A 22032-nucleotide genomic window follows, 5' to 3' on the forward strand; every position below is an offset into this window, starting at 1 on the left:
GGCTAGGCAAAGGTGGGGAGCATCTCTGGCCCCACGGCCCCCTCTCCTACAACATGTCCACTTTGCTTCCAGAGTCCTGGGTCTACACCAGACTCCCCACTAAGATGGTGGGGCCAGGCCATGTTGAGAGGGGCAGAGCCACTGGTCCAAGCCAGAGGTCGCTTCCATGAGGGACAAGGCTTCCCATCCGATGAAGGCTGGAGGACAAGCTGAGGTGGGTCCCAGCCCCTTGAACCGCCCTCTTCCCAAAGAAAAGAAAAGAAGAACGAGGGATGCTCCCAGGCTTTACTTACTGTTGGCGATGTTGGAGGCTGTGTAGCTGTCAGCCATGCCAGACACCTGGCTGGTGATGCTGACCTCGCTGGCCCGGCGGAAGCCCCGGAAGGTGGGGGCTGTGCCAGGAGAAGAAGGGGATGCGCTTTCCATGAAGATGGCATTGTGGGACTGGATCACATCCGCTGCATAGAACAGAAAGGGGAGATCAGATGGTCTCTGACTTCTCACAAGCATTGGCCAGCCAGCCCACTTGCCCACCCACAGAGGCAAGAGACAGGGAAAGAGGAGAAACAAGGAAAATGGGAGGAAAAAACCAAACCCACTGTGTGGCAGCCCCCCACCCCCCCACCCCCTATCAGAGATCACAGGCTATAAAGGAGGAGGGAAGAAAGGGGATGGGGGGCAGCTGGGGCCTCTGAGAGGGGGTGGAGATCAAGAAGCTTCCCTGAAGCATACAGCTGAAGAGAGAGAGACAGAGAGATGGAGGGGGAGAGAGAGAGACAGAGACAGAGACAGAGACATGGAGGGGGAGAGACAGAGACAGAGAGAGAGATGGAGGGGGAGACAGACAGACAGAGAGATAGAGAGAGAGAGACAGAGAGAGCCAAAGGCAAAGTGGCTCAGCCTCAGACAGAGCCTCAGAAAATCCAGGAGGGCAGAAGGGAACCAAGCTAGCAGGAGAAGGGTGGGCTGGGATGAGAAGAGAAGGCAGCTCCTACACCCTTCCTCCCAGGCCCCCCATCCCCTGTCCATGTGTCCTTCTGTGTATGGGGATGGAGGTTAGACCATGGAATGACAGATGGCAGGTCCTCTTTCCTGGCCACATTTTAATCCAGGAGAGACCCCAGCGACCCTCCCATCCTGACATCTGCTCTGGGGCGTGTGGTACTAGGAGCTCATCTCTTCTTTTCCGCCTGTTCAGTCCATCTCAAACATATATCACCCGGTTAACAGAAACTGACTTGAGAGGCAGAATACGGCAGAGAGAAAAGCCAGCAAAGTCTGGGTTCCAATCCGGCCTCCGATACATGCTTAGTGGTGTGATGGACAAGTTACTTCATCTCTCAGTGGTCCCAGACTAACTCACTAAGTCTGTGGCTTAAAAATGAAGAGCTGCTGATCTGAGTTGGTGGATGGAATGTCCATCTTTCCATGCTGGGAGTGCCCCCCCCCCCAAACAACATCACAGGTGCAAACACAACACCAAACAAACAAAACTGGGAAGGAGATGGGAGGGGGGATCCCTGAGGGCTTTGGGTCTGTAGGGAGGAATTCGGTTCAGGATGGGACTAGACAGATCAATTGGAAAATCAAGAAGGGGGAGGGAACCAACTAGGGACCTGGGGAGCTGGAGAGTACCCCCTTCTTCATTTGCACCCCACTCCCCCTAGCATTGACCCAGCCTCGGGATAATGGCTTGATTATAGAACCTTCTGTGGCTTTGCTTCCTCACCCTGAACTTGAAGGCTTTTGAGGTTCCTTCAGGATCTAAACTGGGGATCCTCTGATCCCCCTGGGTTCTAGGTTAGAAAGGAGGCCTGAGGGATGGCCACAGGCTAACTGACCCCCCCAGATACTATCCTCCCCAGATCCATCGTGCTAGCTAGACAGGGATTCCCTAAAGAAGCCTGTTTCCCTTTTTCTTAAGGGCTCAGCTCTCTCTGCCTTGCCCTTCCTCTACCGACTTCTAAAATGAAGATGATATAACAGTTTCCCCGGCTGTGGGGAGGGCAGGACAGTCTGGGAGACCAGGGATGATCCGGACCAAGAGGCGTCCGTCTCTGTGGGCCCAGGCAGAGGCCAGGCGGGACTCCTTCTGGGGAGGATGGACCAGCCATCACCACGGAGCCAGCCGGCCTGTTCCCTGCTCTGATGACTACAGCCAGTTTTGGTGTCTGAACCCCAGACCCTTCGTCCCACGTCCTCCTCTGCAGGCGGTGGAGACACAGAAAGCCCTGAGCCAAGCCAGTCTGGACGGACCGAGATGAGAAAAGGGTCCTGTGGAGGAGGAGGCCGCTTCTACTTTTCCTCCCCCTGCCGCCCCTCTACGTTCCCCCTGAAGAAGCCTTTGGGGACAGGGCGGGAGGAGCTCTGTCCCAAGGACTGCAGGGAGGACAGGCAGGGAGGGTCCGAGCCAGGAGAAGATGCCAAGAAAGGCCAATGGCTGTCTGCAGCCTCACCAGTCAGAGCCATGCAGCATCCCTTTGGAGCAGGAGGGAGAGAAAGAGAGGCAGACAGAGAGAGACAGAGACAGAGAGACAGAGAGAGACTGTTTGAGCTCAAAGCCAAACCAACCAGCCTGAAGGCTTCTCCTAGGGAATATGGGTTGGGGGAAGGAGAGGGAGGGAAGGGAAGAGCCTGCTGTCCAGCAGAAGCCCCTCATTTCTTACCTGCCCAGGGAGGTAAGCTGCTCTTCCCCTCCTCCCACAGAACCAGTGAGCACCAGAGCTGGAAGGGACCCAGGAGATAGGATGGTTCAGTGGAAAAGGATACTGGACTTGGGCTTTCTGGAGACCTGGGCCTGAATCCTAGCTCCAACACTTACTAGCTTGACTTTTTAGCTTCTGTTTCCTCATCTGGAAAATGGGGATATCAAGATATCGGCTACACTAGCTCACAGGGTCGTAGTGAGGAAAGCGCTTGGAACGGAGATGAGGAGAACAAGCCAATGAACACTTCTTGGGAAAGGATGTCACCAAAGAGACCGGATGAGGTGGAAGGAGAGGCTCTGGCGCGCTTAAAGCTTTCTAGAGAAGCGAGGGATTCGTCAGAACCCCGGAGAGGGGAAGCCGGCGGCCCGAGCAAAGCCAGGACAGACTCTGGGTCTTCCGGTCCCCAGTCTAGCGTTCTTGTCCCTGCAGCGGGGGACTGCACAATGAGACGAGGAGATGAGAACGAGCTCGAAAGCACGTCCCCTCCTGCCATCTCCAGCTGGCGTTTAGAGAGCGCCTCGAGGTTCGGAAAGCCCTTTAGAGAGCTGATCTCGTTCGACCCGCTTCCAGGTGAGTGCTAGGATGATCCCCATTTTATAGATGAGGAAACGGAGGCTGAGAAAAGTGAAGTGACTTGCCCAGGGCCACCCAGCTAGGGAGCGTCTGAGTCAGGACTCAAATTCAGTTCTTGACTCCAAGTTCAGAATGCCATCCACTACCCCACTTCGCTTCCTCTGAGTCAGAAAGGACGCCTTTGCTTCTTTTGGCTGAGGTCGCTCTAGGAGCCTCAGTTTCCTCATCTGTAGGATGAGGGGATCTGGACCAGAAAGCCTCTAAGGTCCCTTCTAGCTATAAATCGACGACCCTGTGACTATGGGGGAAGGGGGAGCCCCCAGGAAAAGCCTTCAGCTTCACGTGGCCAGTGAGGCCCCCCAGAGCCAGCACACTCCATCAATGCAGGGGAATGGGGTTGGGGTGGTCGAGGGGCGTTACACACACTCAGCACAGCCAGAACTTTTCCTGGACCCATCTTGGCAGCTCAGCACGGGAACGGGAATACTGGTTTCCATGAAGCTGTCCTGGTGCTGGAGGGGAGCCAGGGGGCCCCCCTCCAGGAGGAGAACAGGGTTGTTCTGCACTGTCTCGACTGGAAGCAGACAGGGGAGAGAACAGAGAGGGCAAGAACAAACAGGCATGTGACCAGAGTCCTGAGCGGGCAGCTGCCCAGGGATGCCCGGGGCTTCACTTGCAGGCCGGCCACTCCCCGGCGGGGGATCCTCGGATCTGGGGCCACGAGCAGAGGCCGAGGACGGCGCCCAGATGCCCACAAGGGAGTCTTTTGACAAAGGACTCGGGGAGACACTGGCTATGGACACACAAGAAGGACACACAGATCTCTGGGATGTAGGAACCGTGGGCCCTCAATGGCTGGAGCTGCCCCGCAGACCTTGCCTGAGGGGAATGCCCGCAGGAGCTTTCCTGGGCTGCCCCATCCACTTCCTAAACTCGCCGATGGGAAGGGCCCTTAGAGGGACTGAAAACGTTTTTAAAAATGAAACAATTGAACGGAGGGGTGGAGAGACAACGAGGAAGGAGACTCCCGCCTCTGTCCCGGGACCAGGATTCCTCCTCCTGTTCCAGGAAGGAAGATGCTGGTTAGGGGCTTTGGGATTTCTCCTGGGAGTAGCCAGTGGTCTGGACCCTCCCTTGCCTCTGGGTCTCCATCTCTGGGGGTTTTAGACAATGGCACTGACCAGAGGGAGGAAAGGCTTTGCCAGACTCACCAAGGAACCAAGTGGGGTTATTTATTAAGGATAATCCACCAGCCTTCTTCCTGCCCTCAATGATGGCCCAGGGACAAAGGATGGAAAAAGAGGAGGCACTGCACCCATTCTTGGCCCCATAATGGAAGATGCCTGAGCTCTAAGCCAAGAGCTGTCTCAGGGGAGCTGGGCCTGGGAAAAGTGACCGACAGGCCCATAGCAGGAACTACATGGACCTGGGTGGAGGGAGGGGAGACAGGGCACTGGAAGTTCGGACCCACCAACCAAGGGGCCCCTTTGGGCCCGGGAAAAGCGGCCCGGTCCACCATTCAGGGAGGGTCCCCTTACCCAGCAGGGTGGAGCAGCCGTCGCCCAGGGGGAAGCGCTGGTAGCGGGGGATGTTGAAGGGGGGCAGGGCATGGAACCTCTTCTCCAGGAGAGGTTCGAGACGGGAGGCTGAGGGGTCCGCAGGATGAAAGAGATTATAGACTTGCTGGCAGGCGGGCCGCAGCTGAAAGACTGCAGGGGAAAGAAAAGTGAGGGGCTAAGTGGGCTGCGGGCAGGGCTCCTGGGGTACAGGAGGGAGTGGGAAGGACATGGAGACTGATGGGGGGCAGAAATTTTGGGGAATCACAGAAAGCCATTTCACTACTCTGGGGCTGACAACCTTTCCAAGCCCATTTCACTGGATGTAACCATATAACCCCCCTCCTAAGGGGGCTCCTTGAGGGCAGGAACTGTCTTCTGCTTTTTTTTTTTTGGCACATAGTAGGCATTTCATAAATGCTGACTGACTGAGAGAGTTCCTGGCTTCTTGCCCTGACTGAGTGCAGGGAAGGCCACTAAGGAAGGTGTGGGGTGCCAGGATTGCAGGACAAGGAACGGAAGGGACTTCAGAGGCCATCTAATACAACTCCCCATTTTACAGATGAGGAAACTGAAGTCCACTGGGGGGAAATGACTCATTCAAGGTGGGATTTGAACCCAGAGTCTCTGCCTCCAGAACCACAGCCCTTCCCACTGTACTCCCCTGAGGTTAAAGTGGGCTTTGGAAAAGCCACTTAATTTAGGTGAAACTGAGATGTTCTTCCCAATCCTTTCCCCTCTCTAGCCAGTGGGTCAATTCCTTCCTGATAAATCAGGGAGCTACTCAGCAGTGAAAAGACTTGTTCCTTATCAACAACAAGAGCTTTTATCAGGCTCCATGTTCCCCGGACCATTCCATCAGAAGGCCAAAGGGCGGAAGCCGGTCCTCCCTTCGGGGTCCAGGGTGCCCCAGTGACTTCGGGGAGAAGGCTGGAGGAGAGGACCCCCCCCCCCTTCTGGCCAGCCCTCCTTTCCAGGTCTGGGTACTCACCGTCTAGGGCTGGGATGACTGTCTTCCTCAGGGCCAGAACCAGCCCCAAGGGGGAGCCAAAGAGGAAGAAGTCGGAGATCTCAAACTCGAACCTCCCAAGGCTTCCAGTCCCATCCAGCATGGTGGAGCTGCTTGAACGCCGGGAGCAGGGGTCGGTCCTCAACACGCTGGAGTGTAAACTGTAGAGGAGAGGTTGGGCCCCCCATGAGACGCTTCCCGCCACCCCAGGGGTCAGCACGGAAGGATGCTGACTGGACGGTCTGGCCTCCCGCCAGGCTGAGGCTAGGTTCCCAGAGGACTTCAGGGGAGACACATGGGTTCGCCCTAGTAGGGCGGCCAAGAGCCTAGAGAGGAACCAAAGGACCAAAGGAGAGCCTGGCTTCACAACCAAGCACGGCACTCTTCTGCATGGTGAGTGGAAGCTCGCCAGCTGGGCATATGCAGGGATTAATGATTTAATCAATAACTGAAACTCATTCATTTTAGGCTACAAACTGGGCACTGGTTGAGGCACCAAGGAGATGGTCCTTGCCCTCAAGGAGCTCATATCTCCTAGGTCAACATCCCTTGCACTTCTGCCTTAATCCTCAGCATCCTTTGGACCAGGAAAGCCAATCCAGAGTCACGAGGAGGCCTGGGCATAGAGGACTGAGAGTACAGAAAGGGAGGACATTTGTTTTCTTTGGATATAGCAGAAAGATCACTAGATTTCAAGTCTGAAGGCCTGGATTTGAATCCTGGCTCTGCCATTAAGAAGATAACTGTGGGGCAGTTCGGTGGCTCAGTGGAGAGAGAGCCAGGCCTAGAGATGGAAGGTCCTGGGTGTGAATCTTAAAATTTCTCAGACTCTACCTTGGAACATTTGGTTAAGGCTATTCCCCATTTTAAACAATGAAGGTACTTGGTCAGGAATGTATTGGGAACTCTAACATTACTCCACCCATACTTAGGCACAAAATTAGGGGAAGATAAAGTTGTAAACTCCTGATGGAATAATGAGAAAAAGTCCCCAACCCATACTTATAGTGAGGCAAAAGTCCTTAAGCTAGGTCTATTTTTAGATCTAATACAAAAGGGTACTTAAGTACTATGAAGGTCAAATTAATCACTAAAAGGTCAAGCAACTTACAAAGGGCAAGCTTAGCAAAGAGGTGTGAAGTACTCAGAAGATTTAATCTAACCAGAGAAGGTGAGAACTAAAGAGTGGTGAAAACTAAGAATGGGCAGTCCTAGGGAAAGCATCTACTGTGATTGGTAGACGTGAAAACTTAGGGGAGGTGACATAAGAGGAAAATTTTCTTTAAAAGGAAGGAGCTTGAGGCTCTGAAGGGAGTTCAGCTTTGGAAGCTGAATTGGAGGGTCTCTCTCTGAACACTAGAGGTTTGCTTGGGACAAAATCTTGTGGTGAGTGATTAAAGACTAGGCCATTTGGCCTAGGCTCTAGCCTTTTCCTACTATTCCTCTTACTCTGTCTCTTTCCCTTCCCTTAATTCCTTTATTTGTATTAATTAAAATCTCCATAAAACCCAGCTAACTTGGGTATTTTTCATATTTGGGAATTTTTCCCATGGCGACCACTAAAATAAGTGATATAAAATCAAGACACTAAAAATTATCTTTACAGTTTTGGCAATTCAAAGTCTTGAACCCACATTTTCATGGTCACATGGGTTCAAAATGTGACCTCAGACACTTCCTAGCTGTGTGACCTTGGGCAAGTCACTTAACTCCCATTGCCTATCCCTTACGAGTCTTCTGCTTTAGAATCAATATAAAGCGTTGATTCTAAAACAGAAGATAAGTTTATTTATTTATTTGTTTTTTAGATGGTTCTATGGTCTTTTATTTATTTATTTTTGGGGGAAGATTTTGTTTAATTAGTTAATTTAGAATATTTTTCCATGGTTACAAGATTCAAGTTCTTTCCTTCCCCTCCCCTCTCCTGTAGTTGATGCACAATTGATTCTAAAACAGAAGGTAAGTTTAAAAAAGAGAAAAAGAAGAAAGCTGTGGGACAGCTGGGTGGTCAGTGGATAGAATCATGCCTGGAGATGGGAAATTCATGGGTTCAAATCTGGCCTCAGATAATTCCTAGCTGAGTGACCCTGGGCAAGTCACTTCACCCCCATTGCCCAGCCTTTTCCGCTCTTTTGTCTTGGAACCCATACCTAGTATCAATTCTAAGACAGAAGGAGAGGGTTAAAAAAAAGAAGTGTGTGACTACTACAGGTAATTTACTGGACTCTTCTGAGATCTTAGTTTCCTCATCTATGAGATGGATCCTTGTGGCTGCTGTGAAGAATGCACGTGGCTAACCTTGACTTGCTTGAGAAATGAATGGTGCACTCTATTACTCTGTTGGAAGAGGGAGCATGGGGCAGTGGTTGGGTTTGGCAGGAAAAGAGAACCAGGGTTCACATCTGATGTGGACACTCTACCCTGGGTAAATCTCCTTACAGTTCAGGGCCTCCATTTGCTCATCTGTAAAATGGAGAGACTAGTCTTGAAAATGCCTTCCCAGTCTTTCATTCTCTAATAGGGCAGCCTTCCAATGACCACAAACCATTCCTATTTCGGTCCCCTGGAAAGGAAAACACGGAGGCTCTGAGCCCAGCCATCTGTTCCAATTCAACTCCCAGAAAGTCCTGGGGTGTCCCCACCCAGTGCCTCCTTACCTGGAGAGAAAGGCCTGATGCTGTTTTATGGTGTCCGCCTCATAGGTGGACGAATCACTCCTCTTTCGGGGTAGCTGCTTCTTGGGGTCCTCGCCCCCATTGCTGCGGGGGATGTCAATGTTGCTTCGGCTCAGATGACGGCTGCTTTCCAAGCTGGAGCCGCCGCCACCACCGCCTCCGCTGCTGCCTCCTCCGCCGCCTCCTCCGCCACCGCCGCCGCCGCCACTGCCACCAGCGCCGCCACTCCCAGAGCAGTGGGTGTTATTCACCAGGATCCCAGGGGACAGAAGGTCAGTTTCCTGGAACAGCCCCCCAATCAATTTATTTCTTCCCTGGCATATGTAAAGATTAAAATTTAGGGGAGACGGGGAGACTGAGACAGGTGAGGCAGGTAGAAATTAGTTTCTCTCTGCAAGAAGTATTATATTTTTTAGAGGTTTATTAAAGATTAAAGATTAAAGAATATACAAGTAAGAAACATGTGCCTAGGCCAGAGGCCTAGACAAAATAACCTCCCATCACACAAGAGACGCGCCTGCTCCAAAACGGAAGTCCAAAAAAAACCAAGAGAGAGAGCCTCTCAAAAGCCTTTGAATCAGCTTAAATACCTTCTCGATCTCGGCCCAGGTGAGATTACAAGGCATTCTGGGGAAGTGGAGCAAAGGCTCGTGGGGATTGTAGTCCTGTATTCGAGTCTATTTTTTACACATAGAACCACCCCTGGGCTTTGCCCCCATCCCTCAGGGATACTGGGAGAAGGCCCAAAACAGGATCGGGCAGTCTGCTCCCTGGAAAAGACCAAGAGCATCCAGAGAAGGGACTCTGTGCATCCAGTGTCTAAGAGGGACTCTTCTCTGCCCCGTACATAACGGGACGCCACTCCGTCAGCACTGCAAGGCGAACGTGCCCTCCCTTGGCATCCTAGGAGACGGTGTGCTTCAAGGCTTCTGGCTTGTGCCGCTTCATTTTGCTCAAGCCTCTCCCTTTTATTTTTTGTCATAGAAATCAATAGAATGGAGAGGAGAGCAGGAAGCATAGGGTAATGAAGGGAATGTAAAAACCAAAGATGGCAACAGAAATTCACTTTGAATTTAATTTTTTTAAACCCTTCCCTTCTGTCTTAGAATCCATATTGTGTGTTGGTTCTAAGGCAGAAGAGCAAGAAGGACTAGGCCAGTGGCAGTTAAGTGAGTTGCCCAGGGTCACACAGCTAGGAAGTATCTGAGGTCAAATTTGAATTCATGACCTCCCATCTTAAGGCCAGACTCGCAATCCACTGAGCCATAGCTGCCCTCTTGTCATTCATTCATTCATTGTTTATTCATGTACTCATTCATTTACTTATTTGTTTATTCATTCATTTATTTATTCAGTCATTCATCTATCTATCTATCCATTCATTCATTTACTTTTTTATTTGTTCATTTATTTGTTCATTCAGTCATTTTTTACTTATTTATTTTTGTTTGTTTATTCATTTATTCATGCATTCATTTACTTATTTGTTCATTCATTTTTACTTATTTATTTTTGTTTATTCATTCATTTATTTACTTGTTTATTCATTCATTTATTTATTCATTCAGTCATATTCATTCAATCTATCTATCTACCTATTCATTTTTTATTACTTATTTATTTATTTAAATCCTTACCTTCTGTCTTAGAATCACTAATGAGTATTGGCTCTAAGACAGAAGAGTGGTAAGGGCTAGGCAATGGGGGTGAAGTGACTTGCCCAAGGTCACACAGCTGGGAAGTGTCTGAAGCTCTTATCCTTTGTTTTATGCAGACTCTGTAGCCTCTTATTATATAATCATAAATTCAGGCATCTCTATGCCAGGCCCTAACCCCATTTAAATACATGTTATTTCCCTCCATTAGATGATAAGCTCAATCATAACAAGAGTGCAATTTTCATGATTGGGTAACTCTTCGTTGTCTAGGGAGTACAAAAGTGTGACTTTTAAACTAATCCAAATACAATATTTATGGGAAACAGCTGGCCTGTGTAAAGAGTCACACTGGCAGTTATCAATAATAAAAAAATTTTAATGATTAAAAAAAAGATTATAAGCTCGAGGGCACGTAGGTGGCTCAGTGGATAAAAAGTCAGGTGTGGTGATGGGAGGTCCTGGATTCAAATATGACCTCAGACATTTATAGCTCTGTGATCCTGGACAAGCCACTTTACTCCCACTACCTGACCCTTCCCACTCTTCCACCTTGGAATGGATAATATTGATTCTAAGATGGAAGGCCAAAAAAAAATAGTTTAAAAAAAGATGCTAAGCTTCTCGAGGGCAGGACCCATTTTCACTTTTATCTTTGTTTCCCTAATGCCTAGCCCCTAGCGTAGGGGTTTAATTAATGCTTAATGATTGGCTGCTCAAAAAATCCCAGGTGAGGGTCAACAGATAACTGCTTTTCTTACTTGGCTATGAGCAATGGAAAACATGGCCAGCCTTCTTGGGAGGGAGTTAGGAAGGGCCTTGGAGATCTGAAGTTGGGCTGTTGGGCCCGAGATTCCAATTCAGAGAGCCTCAGCCCGGCCTCCTCCCAGGCCAAGACAATTTAAGTGGCCGGCAAGCAGGCACCAGACACCCCAAAGCACAAGATTCAGGGGGTGTGGGCTCCTCCCTGCGAATGCTTCTGCTGCTGGGATGCTAAGGAGGGCCTCAAGGGGCAGAAGGACGCGCAGTGGGGCCACCCTTATGGGAGTAGACAGTCTTCTGTGGACCCACCTGGTGTTCTGATTGACAATTAATTCATCAAAAGAAGTATTAAATGCCTGATGTAAACAAGGGGCCAGGATAGAGAGAGACAGGATGATCCATACCCCCAAGAAACTTAAAAAAAAAAACAAACAGCAATAAGAGTTGGTCTTTGGAGAGCTCCTTACAGTTTGCAAAGAGCTTCCTCATTTGATCCTGATTGACAACCTTGATAGGCAGGTGACCTTATTATCCCCATTTTACAACTAAGGAAACTGGGGCAGGCAGCACTGAAATGACTTGCCCTCGGTCACACAGGTAAGTGTCTGAGGCCAGATTTGAACTTGGGTCTTTCTGACTCCAGACACATCTCTCTCCGTCTATCCAATAGGCCACCAAGCTGCCAGCTTAGATTCGGTAGAAGGCATCTATGTCCGTGTCTCCATTTACATTCAATAGCTCTATCTCTCTGTGTGTCTGTTTATATCTAGATCTATAGCAAAGTCAATTTCTACATCCTCATCCGTCTACAGATAGATGTAGAGAGAGAGAAAATGATATCTGTTTTGTCTTGATTCAGATACGACGGGGGCAGTTCAATATAGCAAAAACTTATGTGACCCTGGGCAAGTTACACTTCTCTGGGCAGGCCTCAGTGTATTAACCAATAAAGTGTGTATGTGGGAAGGGGGCACTGCACTTCCAAAGTCTTCCAGCTGGAGGAGGGGAGGAAAGAAAGGAGGGAGGGAGAAGAAAAAGGAGAGGAAGAGGAGAGCCAGGAGAGGGAGGAGAGGGAAGAGACAGAGAGAGAGGGAGAGAGAGAGGAAGGAAGGAAGAGAGAGGGAGAGAGGGAGAGAAAGAGAGGGAGGGAGGAAGAGAGAGAGAAAAGATAGAGAGAGGGAAGAAGAGAGAAAGAAAGAGAGAGCAAGAGAAAGAGAGAGAGGGAGGAAGAGAAAGAGAGGGAGGAAGAGAGAGAGAAAAGAGGGAGGAAGAGAGAAAGAAAAAGAGAGCGAGGGAAAGGGAGAGAGGGAGGAAGAGAGAGAAAGAGAGGGAGGAAAAGAGAGAGAGGGAGGGAGAGAAAGGGAAAAGGAGAGAGAGAAAGAGAGAGAGAGGAAAAGAGAGAGAGGAAAAGAGAGAGAGAGAGGGAGGGAGAGAGAAAGAAAGAGGGGGGGGAGAGGAAGGATACTGAAAACTAAGGAGAGGCCCAGCATATAGTTGGCACTTAAATGCTTACTGCCTGAATAGAGGAGAGGCCACCTTATAGTAAAGTACTGAAGGAAGCTAAGGACTCTAGGAGGCAGTGCATTCCCAGCATGCTGGGCTTGGCCTGTGGAGCATTAAACTCAGAAAGGGGTCTATTATAAACATTAGGTCAAGGAGAGCAGTGGGAATACCTGCATGCTCACCACGCTGCCCCGACGGCTGCTGTTCTGGCTTTCTGAGACAGTTTGGTTGCTGTAGCATAAGGCATCGAACGCCAGGATCCCTCCGACACAGTCCCCTATCAGGCAGACCTGGGGACAAAGAGAGGCCCCAAAGCATGTACCAGTGAGTCTGAGAAATGAATGGAGGAAAGGCCCTACTCCCATCTCTAGCCAATAGCAATCATCCTGGGACAGCCCAGAGGAGGGAATTTTCCTCCCTGATAATGAGGGATTCTGCCAGGTTTCCGGCACCCCCTGCCCCACCCCACCCCTCCCTCTCCCTGCACTGCTTGGGCACTCACCTGCCCATTGAAGGTCATGCCCTCCTGAGACTTGAGGAATTCATTGTAGGCGTGATTAGCACGCTGAATCACCATGGCAACCGCCTCCTGGTACTGAGGTGAGGAGGTTGCCAGGAGGGGCAGGGCTGCGAGTGGGATGTGGTCCTGGCTATTAGAGAGGCAGCCTTCATCATAGCTGTAGGGGCTTAGGCTGGGAGGCAAGAGAGGGTGTGTGCCACAGGTTAGGCTTCATTTGTGACTTGTTGGGGAAAAAAGTTTTCTGGTTTTCTGTTCATTTCTGGAAATCACACACACACGCACACTCACACATACTCGCACGCACACACACACACACACACACACACACACACACACACTCATAGAGTGACTGCTTAGCATTTAACTTCTCTTGTAACCAAAAACAATCAAGGAAATGTTTAAGAAGAAATGAGGACTAATCAATAATAACAAGGAATAATGAAGCACCTCACACAATGACTGCACGGGATGTTGTATAGGACACTCTTCCCTAGTAGCCCCGTTTCCCTGCTAAGAGGCACAAGATACGTTTCATGATCTGGCCACTATGACCGATACTAGCTTTTGAACTGCTCAGGGTCCAAGCTTTCTCATACTGATCTTTTCACCCACTTCGTAGTCACTGGATCCCTCGCACCCCTACTTCTTTATGTTGCTCCATATTGGTTGACATAAAATTTCCCAGCTTTCTTATATAACAATATTCTGTGACATTCATTGGTGACATGCACCTATCTCTGAGCATTCACTTTGCTTCCAGTTCTTTGGAGCCATACAAAGTGCTATTATATAATGAAGCACAGTGGCTAGAGTCTGAGGTCGGGAGGACCTGGATTCAAATCTGACTTCAGACATTTCCTAGCCGGGCAAATAATTTAACCACGATTGCTTGGCCCTTGTCATTCTTCTGTCTTAGAACTGATACTAAGACAGAAGGGAAGGATTTTGTAAAAAATGCTATGACTATTTTTGTAGCTATGTCTTTGTTTCTGGCTTTGCCCTCTTGGGGGTATAATGGGATCCCTGGATCAAAGGATTTAGAGTTTAGTCACTTTTCTGCCATCCTTACCAAAGGATCTCGCATTAGTTTCTCGTCACCTGAGTCTTCTGAGTCGTTGGCGGGTCTAAACCCACTATAGATCACCAAATTTGCTGGCCCTGTTCCCAGGCTGAGAAACAGCTTGACCACTGAGGGTCTTTAGATGGTGAGTTTTCAGGATTTGAGGAGATCTGTCTATCAGGAACTGGATGGGAATTTTCCCCATGTGAACCTTGGCTCCTATTGGAGTCCAGCTTCTCTTTTAGGTCAAAGGAAACACTTCAGGAAGATTTTAATCCAGAACACAGACAAGAGAAAAGAACCAAAAAGACATGGGGGGTGGGGGAGGAGAGATAAATATTTCCTAACAAGCAGTGGAATGTTATATCTTGGGAGATACAGCCTATCACTAGACTCCTAAGCTGGAAGGGACCTCAGATGTCAGTGAGTTTAATTTCACCCCCAAGTTTTTTTTAAACAGGTGAGGAAACTAAGGACCATAGGGGAGAAATGACTTATCCAAGGTCACACAGATGGTAGGGAACGAGTTAGAATCTGAACCCTTCCCACTGGGCCACTGTCCTCCAATCATGCCCTCTACCCCATACCCTCTAACCTAGAATTTGGTCTTTAAGCAGAGGCCGAAAGATCCCTTGTCAGGGAGGAGGCCAAAGAGACTGTTCCTTTTTAGGTATGGGTTAGACAAAGTTGCCTTTGAAGTTCAATGGTTCCAAGCAAGGCAAGGTCATTCCCAACTATCTTGTGCTTCTTCCCCAGCAGGCAGCTAGATGATGTGGTAAATAGGGCACTGGGCTTGGAGTCAGGAAGACTTGAGTACAAATCTGACCTCAGACACTTACTAGCTGGGTGACCTTGGGTTAGTCATTAACCCTGTGTGCCTCAGTTTCCTTATCTGTCAAATGAACTAGAGAAGGAAATGGCAAACCACTCCAGTATCTCTGCCAAGAAAACCCCATATAGGGCCATGATCAGACACAACTGAAAATGACTCTTTCCCCAATGGGAATGTGTCTAGAACTCTTTGCTTGGGGGCAGAGGGATTTCCTTAGTAGCTTCCTGACTCATTTGAGGCTTTGGACAAACTACCCTAATCTGACCTATAGCAAAAGGAACCTATCATTCCATAGGGAATAGTCAAACCCTGAAAATACACTGGCCAATTAGTTCATTAGGTAGGATTAAGGGTGATAGCCTGGTCCAACTAACTCAGTGTGATATTCTGAGTGACCTATCCATGCCTTAATTTTTTTATCTATAAATGAGGGGCTTTTGGATTCATTGGTCACTAAAATCCCTTCTAGCTCTAAATCTATGATTGCCTCACTTTATAGATAAGGAAATTATGGACCAGAAAGATTAATTGACCTGTCCAAAATCACATAGCAAACCAATGACAGAATTGGGATCCAAATGAAAACGGAATTCTGGTAATATAATACAAGTTCAGCAGTCTAAGCATAGGGCTTTCCCTACTGGGGACTCCCACAGACTGGGGAGCTAATTAGGAACTCAGCCATTCAGAGAATGAATGGGATGTCACTCACTTGGAGACAAGGGAAAAGGCTTCAGAGCAGATAGGTGGACAGGGAACCAGCTTGATGGTGATCCGGCCGAGGGCAGTGGGGTAGTGCACACGCATGACTGTGTCAAATGCCATGGCAATGGTGTTAACATCACCCTGTTTCGAGGTCTGGTCACCAGCCCCTGTGTCCAGGATGTTCCCACCATGTAGCACCAGCAGCAAGACGTGGACCTTAGAGGGCTGCACCAGTGGAAGGCTGGCCTCATCCTAGGTCAGGGAAGAAAGAGGACAAATTCTGTCAGTGTACATGCATAGGTCCGTTTATCTGCCTAACTGGGTACTATAGGCAGGTGTTAGGGTTAAAGTTTCTCTGCCTTAGGGGGTTTATGTTTTAATAGTGAACACTAGAGTCATATGCATCATTAATAAAACTGAAGATTATCAGAGCTAATAAGTTGTTATCATTCTTACAGTTACTAGAACAATGTAGCTGAAAGGAGGGAAAAAACATGAATCTTATAACCATGGAAAAATATTCTAAATTAAATAATTCTAAATTAATTAAATAAAGCTTTCAAAAACAATTAAAAAAACAATATAGCTGTAAATATACTTCATTCTCTCAGTAGAACATTCACTCCTTGAGAGTAGAGTCAGCTTCACTTTCATCTCTATATTCCTAGGAGTCTAGGCGAGCAAATTGGAGGCGACAGATAAATGCTTACTGATTGAACTCATTCACTAACAGAAGAGACTCTTGGGGATCACCTAGTCCAACTCTTTCATTTTGTAAAAGAGAAAATGGTGATTCACTAAGTGACCTTTCCAGGGTAGAAAGATGGAAAGAAATGCCTTAAAAACAAAACAAAATCCTTTATCTTCTGTCTTAGAATCAATACTGAGTATGAGTTCCAAGGCAGAAGAGCAGTAAGAGCTAGGCAATTATGGTTAAGTGACTAACCCAGGCTGACACATGTAGGAAGTATCTGAGGCCACATTTGAACCAAGGACCTGTTGTCTCTGGGCCTGGCTCTCTATCCACTGAACCACCTAGCTATTTCTAAGAGAATGGTTTTTGAGGTGCTTGATGTCTTTACAACCCCTGGAAGAAAGAGGCTTCTGGGCAAATTCCCTTCCTGCCCATTTAGGCCAGTCAGTCAACAAGCATTTACAAAGCACTTGGAGTTGCCAAAAAAAGCAAGAACTGGTTCTTGCATTTCAAGGGGCATACATTTTAACAGGGAAGACATGTAAATAACTATGTACATGTAAGATGATATAGAAGGGATAGATGGAAAGTAATTCATGCTATTGCTGCCATGCTTAGGATCACAGATTTAGAGATGGAAGCTACCTCAGAGGCAATGGAGTCCAACCCTCCTCATTTGATAGATGGGGAAACCAAGGCTCAGAGAACATGACGCTAAGGATATTGACTCGACCAAGGTCACATAGGTAGTCAAGTGTTTTGAGGGAAGATTCGAACCCAGATCTTCCTGACTTCAGTGCTCTTTCCATTTTGTGCTCTGTCTCCACTTTCTTCTACAAGTTCTACCCTTCTATAGGGGCAAGGGAGGGAACAAAGAGGAGGAAATCTCCCAACAGATCCTCTCTAACATCCTTGACAGGTGGACACCCACCCAGCCTTGGTTTGATGATGTCTAGGGAGGGAAGATATCTCACCCCCAGGTGTCCCAGCCAAGTGTTTGATGCCTCGCATCCTTTTTTTTTTTTAAACCTTACCTTCTATCTTAGAATAATTATTGAAAGGGTCTGAAGCCATATTTGACCCCAGGACTTCCTGTCTCCAGGCCTGGCTCTCTCTGCACTGAGTCATTTAGCTGCCTCTATGCCTCTTATCCTTAGGAAGTTTTTCCTGATGCCAAATCTAAATTAAAACTCTGTACAACTCCCTCCATCTCTATTCTCTCCCCCACGCCCTGCCCCAAGTTGCTCCTAATTCTGTCCTCTGGGGACAAGTAGAACAAGGCAAGCCCCTTTTCCATCTGACATGACAGCCCTTTTGCATCCCAGCAGTCAGTTCTCACCCCCGCCCACCCCAAGTTTTCTCTCTTCCAGGATAAACATTCCTCCAATAATAACAACAGCTGACATTTACTTAGAGACTCCTTTAAGGTTTCCACATTGCTTCGCACACATTATCTCACTGGAAACTCACAACGATTCAATTTAGCATCACAAGCATTTATTAAGGTGTTTGCTGTGGGACAGGCTCCCTACTGGGCCCTGGGATTGCAGAGACAGTACAGAACAGAAGGCTGGCACTGCAAGTGCCATTAGGCCCATTTTACGGAGGATGAAACAAGGCTCAACCAAGTTGAGTGATTTGCCCAAGGTCTCTCAGCCAGGAAACATTAGAGGGGATATTCAAGAGCTGTCATATTAATATGCTCTGACAGTGGCCTTGGGTAAATGGGTTGTGACCTCAGTTTCTGCATCCATAAGATAAAAGTTAGACTTGGCATCTACCACTTTGCCTGGCTTCCCCTCTGCAGAACAAGTTGCCCCTTCTAGGATAAGCTTATCACCTCTAAACTTACCCCTTGTTGCTAACTCAGGCCTTGATGGACACCACCTGCCCTAGCCTCCTCTCCCCTTTGATTGGAGGGCAGGAATAATGAGCTCCTCCCAAGCCTCCCTTTAGAGTGGCCAGAGACTGGACACTAAGCTCACTCTGCCCAGATTCAACTCCATGCAACAAGAGGCGAGGTGCCCCCTGCTGTCCTGTTCCCCATGCCTAATTCCACTAACGACCTCCCTTCTTTTTATGTATGTTTCATCCCATTAGAGTAAGTTTCGGAGGGCAGGGATGGTTTTTTTACTTTTATTTTTTAAACCCTTACCTTCTATTTTAGAATCAACACCATGGATCAGATCCAAGGTAGAAAAGTGGTTAAGGGCCAGGCAATAGGGGTTAAGTGTTATAACTAGTTAGTGTCTGAGGGGAGATTTGAACCTAGGATCTCCTGTCTCTAGACCTGAATTTCTATACACTGAGCCACCTTGATGCCCTGGGACTATCTTTTTCTTCTGTATATTCCCAGCACATAGTACATAGTAGGCATTTAATAAATCTTTATTGGATATTAGTTTGGAGATGGTCCCTGAAATTCCATCTAGTTCTAAGTCTATAAATTCAAGTATTTGGCATCCATGAGACCAGGTACCAATATCTATCTAAATGGTCTTTGCATCTACCCCAGCCAGGAGCCTCTCTCCCTCCCTCCCTCCCTCCTAACCAACTAAGAAACCTACCAATTTATCTGTCTATCTACCCATCCATCTAGCCATCCATCTCTTTCTTTCTCTTCCTTCCTTCCTTCCTTCCTTCCTTCCTTCCTTCCTTCCTTCCTTCCTTCCTTCCTTCCTTTCTTTCTTTCTTTCTTTCTTTCTTTCTTTCTTTCTTTCTTTCTTTCTTTCTTTCTTTCTTTCTTTCTTTCTTTCTTTCTTTCTTTCTTTCTTTCTTTCTTTCTTTCTTTCTTTCTTTCTTTCTATCTGGGAGTTGGAAGGGAGGTGAATACTTGGCATAAATAAATAAATAACCAGGACACCAAACCAGGCAAACTTAAGTTTACTTTGTATAGTTTTAAAACTGTTACCTTCTGACTTAGTATCATACACACACACACACACACACACACACACACACACACACACACACACACACACATATACACTCTCTCTCTCTCTCTCTCTCTCTTACCTTCCATCTTCCATCTAAAATCAATACTAAGTAGCGGTTTCAAGGCAAAGTAGGAGCAGTTAGGTGTCCCAGTTGATAGAACACCAGGTCTGGTGGAGACCTGGGTTCAAATCTGGCCTCAGACACTTCTAGTTGGGTGATCCTGGGCAAGTCACTTCACCCCAATGGCCTAGTCCACTCTTCTGTCTAGAATTGATACTAAAGGGGCAGTGAGGTGCCTCAGTGAATAAAGAGCCAGGCCAATGAGAGAGGAGGTCCTGGGTCCAAATCTAGCCTCAGACACTGCCTAACTTTGTGACCCTGGGCAAGTCACTTAACCCCATAGCCTTGCCCTTACTGCTCTTCTGCCTTGGAACTGCTACTAAGGTAGAAGGTAAAGGGGTGGGGGAGATGGAGAAAGAAATAGACAGAGACAGAGGATGGAGTCAGAGAAAGAAGGAAGGAGACAGAAAGAGAAGGATGGAGAGCAAGGAGAGAGAGAGAGAAGAGAGAGAGGTAGAGAAAGAGGGAGAGGAAGAAGCAGAAAATAAGGAGACAGAGAGAAGGAAGGAGAGAGAGAGGGAGGGATGGAGAGAGAGGGGAAGGGATGGAGGGGGGAGAAAGAGATGGAGAGAGAGAGAGAGGGGAAGAGGGAGAGAGAGAGGCAGAGAGAGGGAGGAGAGAGAGGAAGAGGGGAGAGAGAGAGGAAGAGGGGAGAGGGAGGGAAAGGAAGAGGGGAGAGAGAGACAGACAGAGGGGGGAGAGAGAGGAAGAGGGGAGAGAGGAAGAGGGAAGAGAAAGAGGAAGAGGGAAGAGAGAGAGAAAGGAAGAGGGGAGAGACAGACAGAGGAGGGCAAGAAAGGAAGAGGGGAGAGAGAGTAAGAGGGGAGAGAGAGAAAGGAAGAGGGGAGAGAGACAGAGGGGAGAGAGGAAGAGGGGAGAGAGGAAGAGGGAAGAGAGAGAGGAAGAGGGGAGAGAGAGAGAAAGGAAGAGGGAAGAGACAGACAGAGGAGGGAGAGAAAGGAAGAGGGGAGAGAGAGTAAGAGGGGAGAGAGAGAAAGGAAGAGGGGAGAGAGACAGAGGGGAGAGAGAGAGGAAGAGGGGAGAGAGACAGAGGGGAGAGAGAGAGGAAGAGGGAGAGAGGAAGAGGAAAGAGGGGAGAGAGAGGGAGAAAGAGGAAGAGGAGAGAGAGAGAAAGGAAGAGGGGAGAGACAGACAGAGGGGGGAGAGAGAGACAGAGGGGAGAGAGAGAGGAAGAGGGGAGAGAGAGAGAAAGGAAGAGGGAAGAGACAGACAGAGGAGGGAGAGAAAGGAAGAGGGGAGAGAGAGTAAGAGGGGAGAGAGAGAAAGGAAGAGGGGAGAGAGACAGAGGGGAGAGAGAGAGGAAGAGGGAGAGAGGAAAAGGAAAGAGAGAGAGGAAGAGGGGAGAGAGAGGGAGAAAGAGGAAGAGGGGGGAGAGAGAAAGGAAGAGGGGAGAGACAGAGGGGGGAGAGAGAGGAAGAGGGGAGAGAGAGGAAGAGGGGAGAGAGAGAGGAAGAGGGGAGAGAGAGGGAGAAAGAGGAAGAGGGGAGAGAGAGAAAGGAAGAGGGGAGAGACAGAGGGGGGGAGAGAGGAAGAGGGGAGAGAGAGAGGAAGAGGGGAGAGAGAGGAGAAAGAGGAAGAGGGGAGAGAGAGAGGAAAAGGGGAGAGAGAAAGGGAAAAGAGATGGGGGGGAGAGAGAGAAGAGGGAAGAGAGAGAGGAAGGAAGAGGGGAGAGAGACAGACAGAGGGGAGAGAGAGAGGAAGAGAGGAGAGAGGAAGAAGGAAGAGAGAGAGGAAGGGGGGAGAGAGAGAGAGGGAGGGAGAGACGGACAGCCAGCCAGAGACAGAGAGAAGGGATCTTAGAGATTACCTAGCTTAGCCCTCAATTTACACAAGGAAATTGAGTTTCAGAGAAGCAGCAATTCCTCCAGGTCACAAAGCTAGTAATGCAGGGATGTGAACTCGGGGGCCGCTACGTCCAAGTCCAGGAGGTCTTTCCCGAGCTCTGTGGGTCCCAAGAGGCTTGCAGAGCGTCCCTGGCCTCTGGTTCTCATAGTACACTTTCCTGACAAATGAGCGCATGGGCTCTCCTACATCGCAGTAAGCTTGCAAAGGCGGCTCCCTTCGTCACCAGTGAGGACAAGGCCGGGAGGCCCCACGAGAGGGAAGCCTCCGGGAAGGCCGCTAACCACCTCCCAGGGAGCCTCTCGGCTTCCTCAGCGGGCATGTGCGCGTGTTCCTCTGGCCAGGCCAGTGGAGGGCCGAGGAAGCGGCGGGTCTGGGGGTTGTTGCCAGTCAAGCAGGAGCTCTGGCCTCGGCTACGTAACCTGTCCACGTGCTGGCCGCGTGGAAGAAGCAAAGCAGCCGGTGCTCGGGGCTCGGTTACGGAGCTGGGCCGGCTCTGGAACCCACAGCCCTTCTCCCCCTTCCGCTGAAAGGGCCGCGGCCGCTGTTTGCATTGCAGGAGGGAGGGCCGGCCAGCTCTGTGCTCTGTCCTTAAGCGGCAATGACGCCTCAGGGCCCTTCCCGGGCCAGCTCGCCCCTCTGGTCAGCCCCCCCCCCATCCCCCAGGGGGCAGGGACGGCCAGGGCACAGCTGCTAATGCTTCGGGGCCCTCTCTGCAGCCCCCTGCCATCCCTCGGGGAGTCGGGCTTAATGCTTGTATGGGGGGGAGGCGCCCCTCGCTCGAAATCGGACACGAGATCCTAGATTCGGAGGAGTCCCACCTCCCCATCCCACAAATGAGGAAACGGGCCCACACAGGA

General features: G+C 49.2%; 1 protein-coding gene across 17 annotated transcripts in view; it reads right to left on the reverse strand.

The window, feature by feature from the left end:
- The window catches only part of PITPNM2 (phosphatidylinositol transfer protein membrane associated 2), a 280414-nt gene that overhangs the window by 21617 nt on the left and 236765 nt on the right, over positions 1-22032 (reverse strand). For 11 of the 17 annotated variants that reach the window (XR_008917332.1, XM_056821850.1, XM_056821841.1 and 8 more), the window contains 8 exons: positions 15566-15810; positions 12944-13133; positions 12612-12731; positions 8504-8802; positions 5829-6007; positions 4820-4990; positions 3706-3855; positions 294-458 (listed from right to left, as the gene is read on the reverse strand). Coding sequence is in view for 15 of the 17 variants with exons in the window: in XM_056821850.1 (XP_056677828.1) it covers positions 294-458; positions 3706-3855; positions 4820-4990; positions 5829-6007; positions 8504-8802; positions 12612-12731; positions 12944-13133; positions 15566-15810 (1519 nt within the window). In the remaining 2 variants the exon portion in view is untranslated. The remainder of the gene's footprint in view (positions 1-293; positions 459-3705; positions 3856-4819; positions 4991-5828; positions 6008-8503; positions 8803-12611; positions 12732-12943; positions 13134-15565; positions 15811-22032) is intronic. The other 6 variants (XR_008917333.1, XM_056821849.1, XM_056821852.1 and 3 more) reach the window with 1 other exon arrangement.

This window comes from Monodelphis domestica, chromosome 3 (genome assembly GCF_027887165.1).
Source record: "Monodelphis domestica isolate mMonDom1 chromosome 3, mMonDom1.pri, whole genome shotgun sequence".
NCBI classification, from domain to species: domain Eukaryota; kingdom Metazoa; phylum Chordata; class Mammalia; order Didelphimorphia; family Didelphidae; genus Monodelphis; species Monodelphis domestica.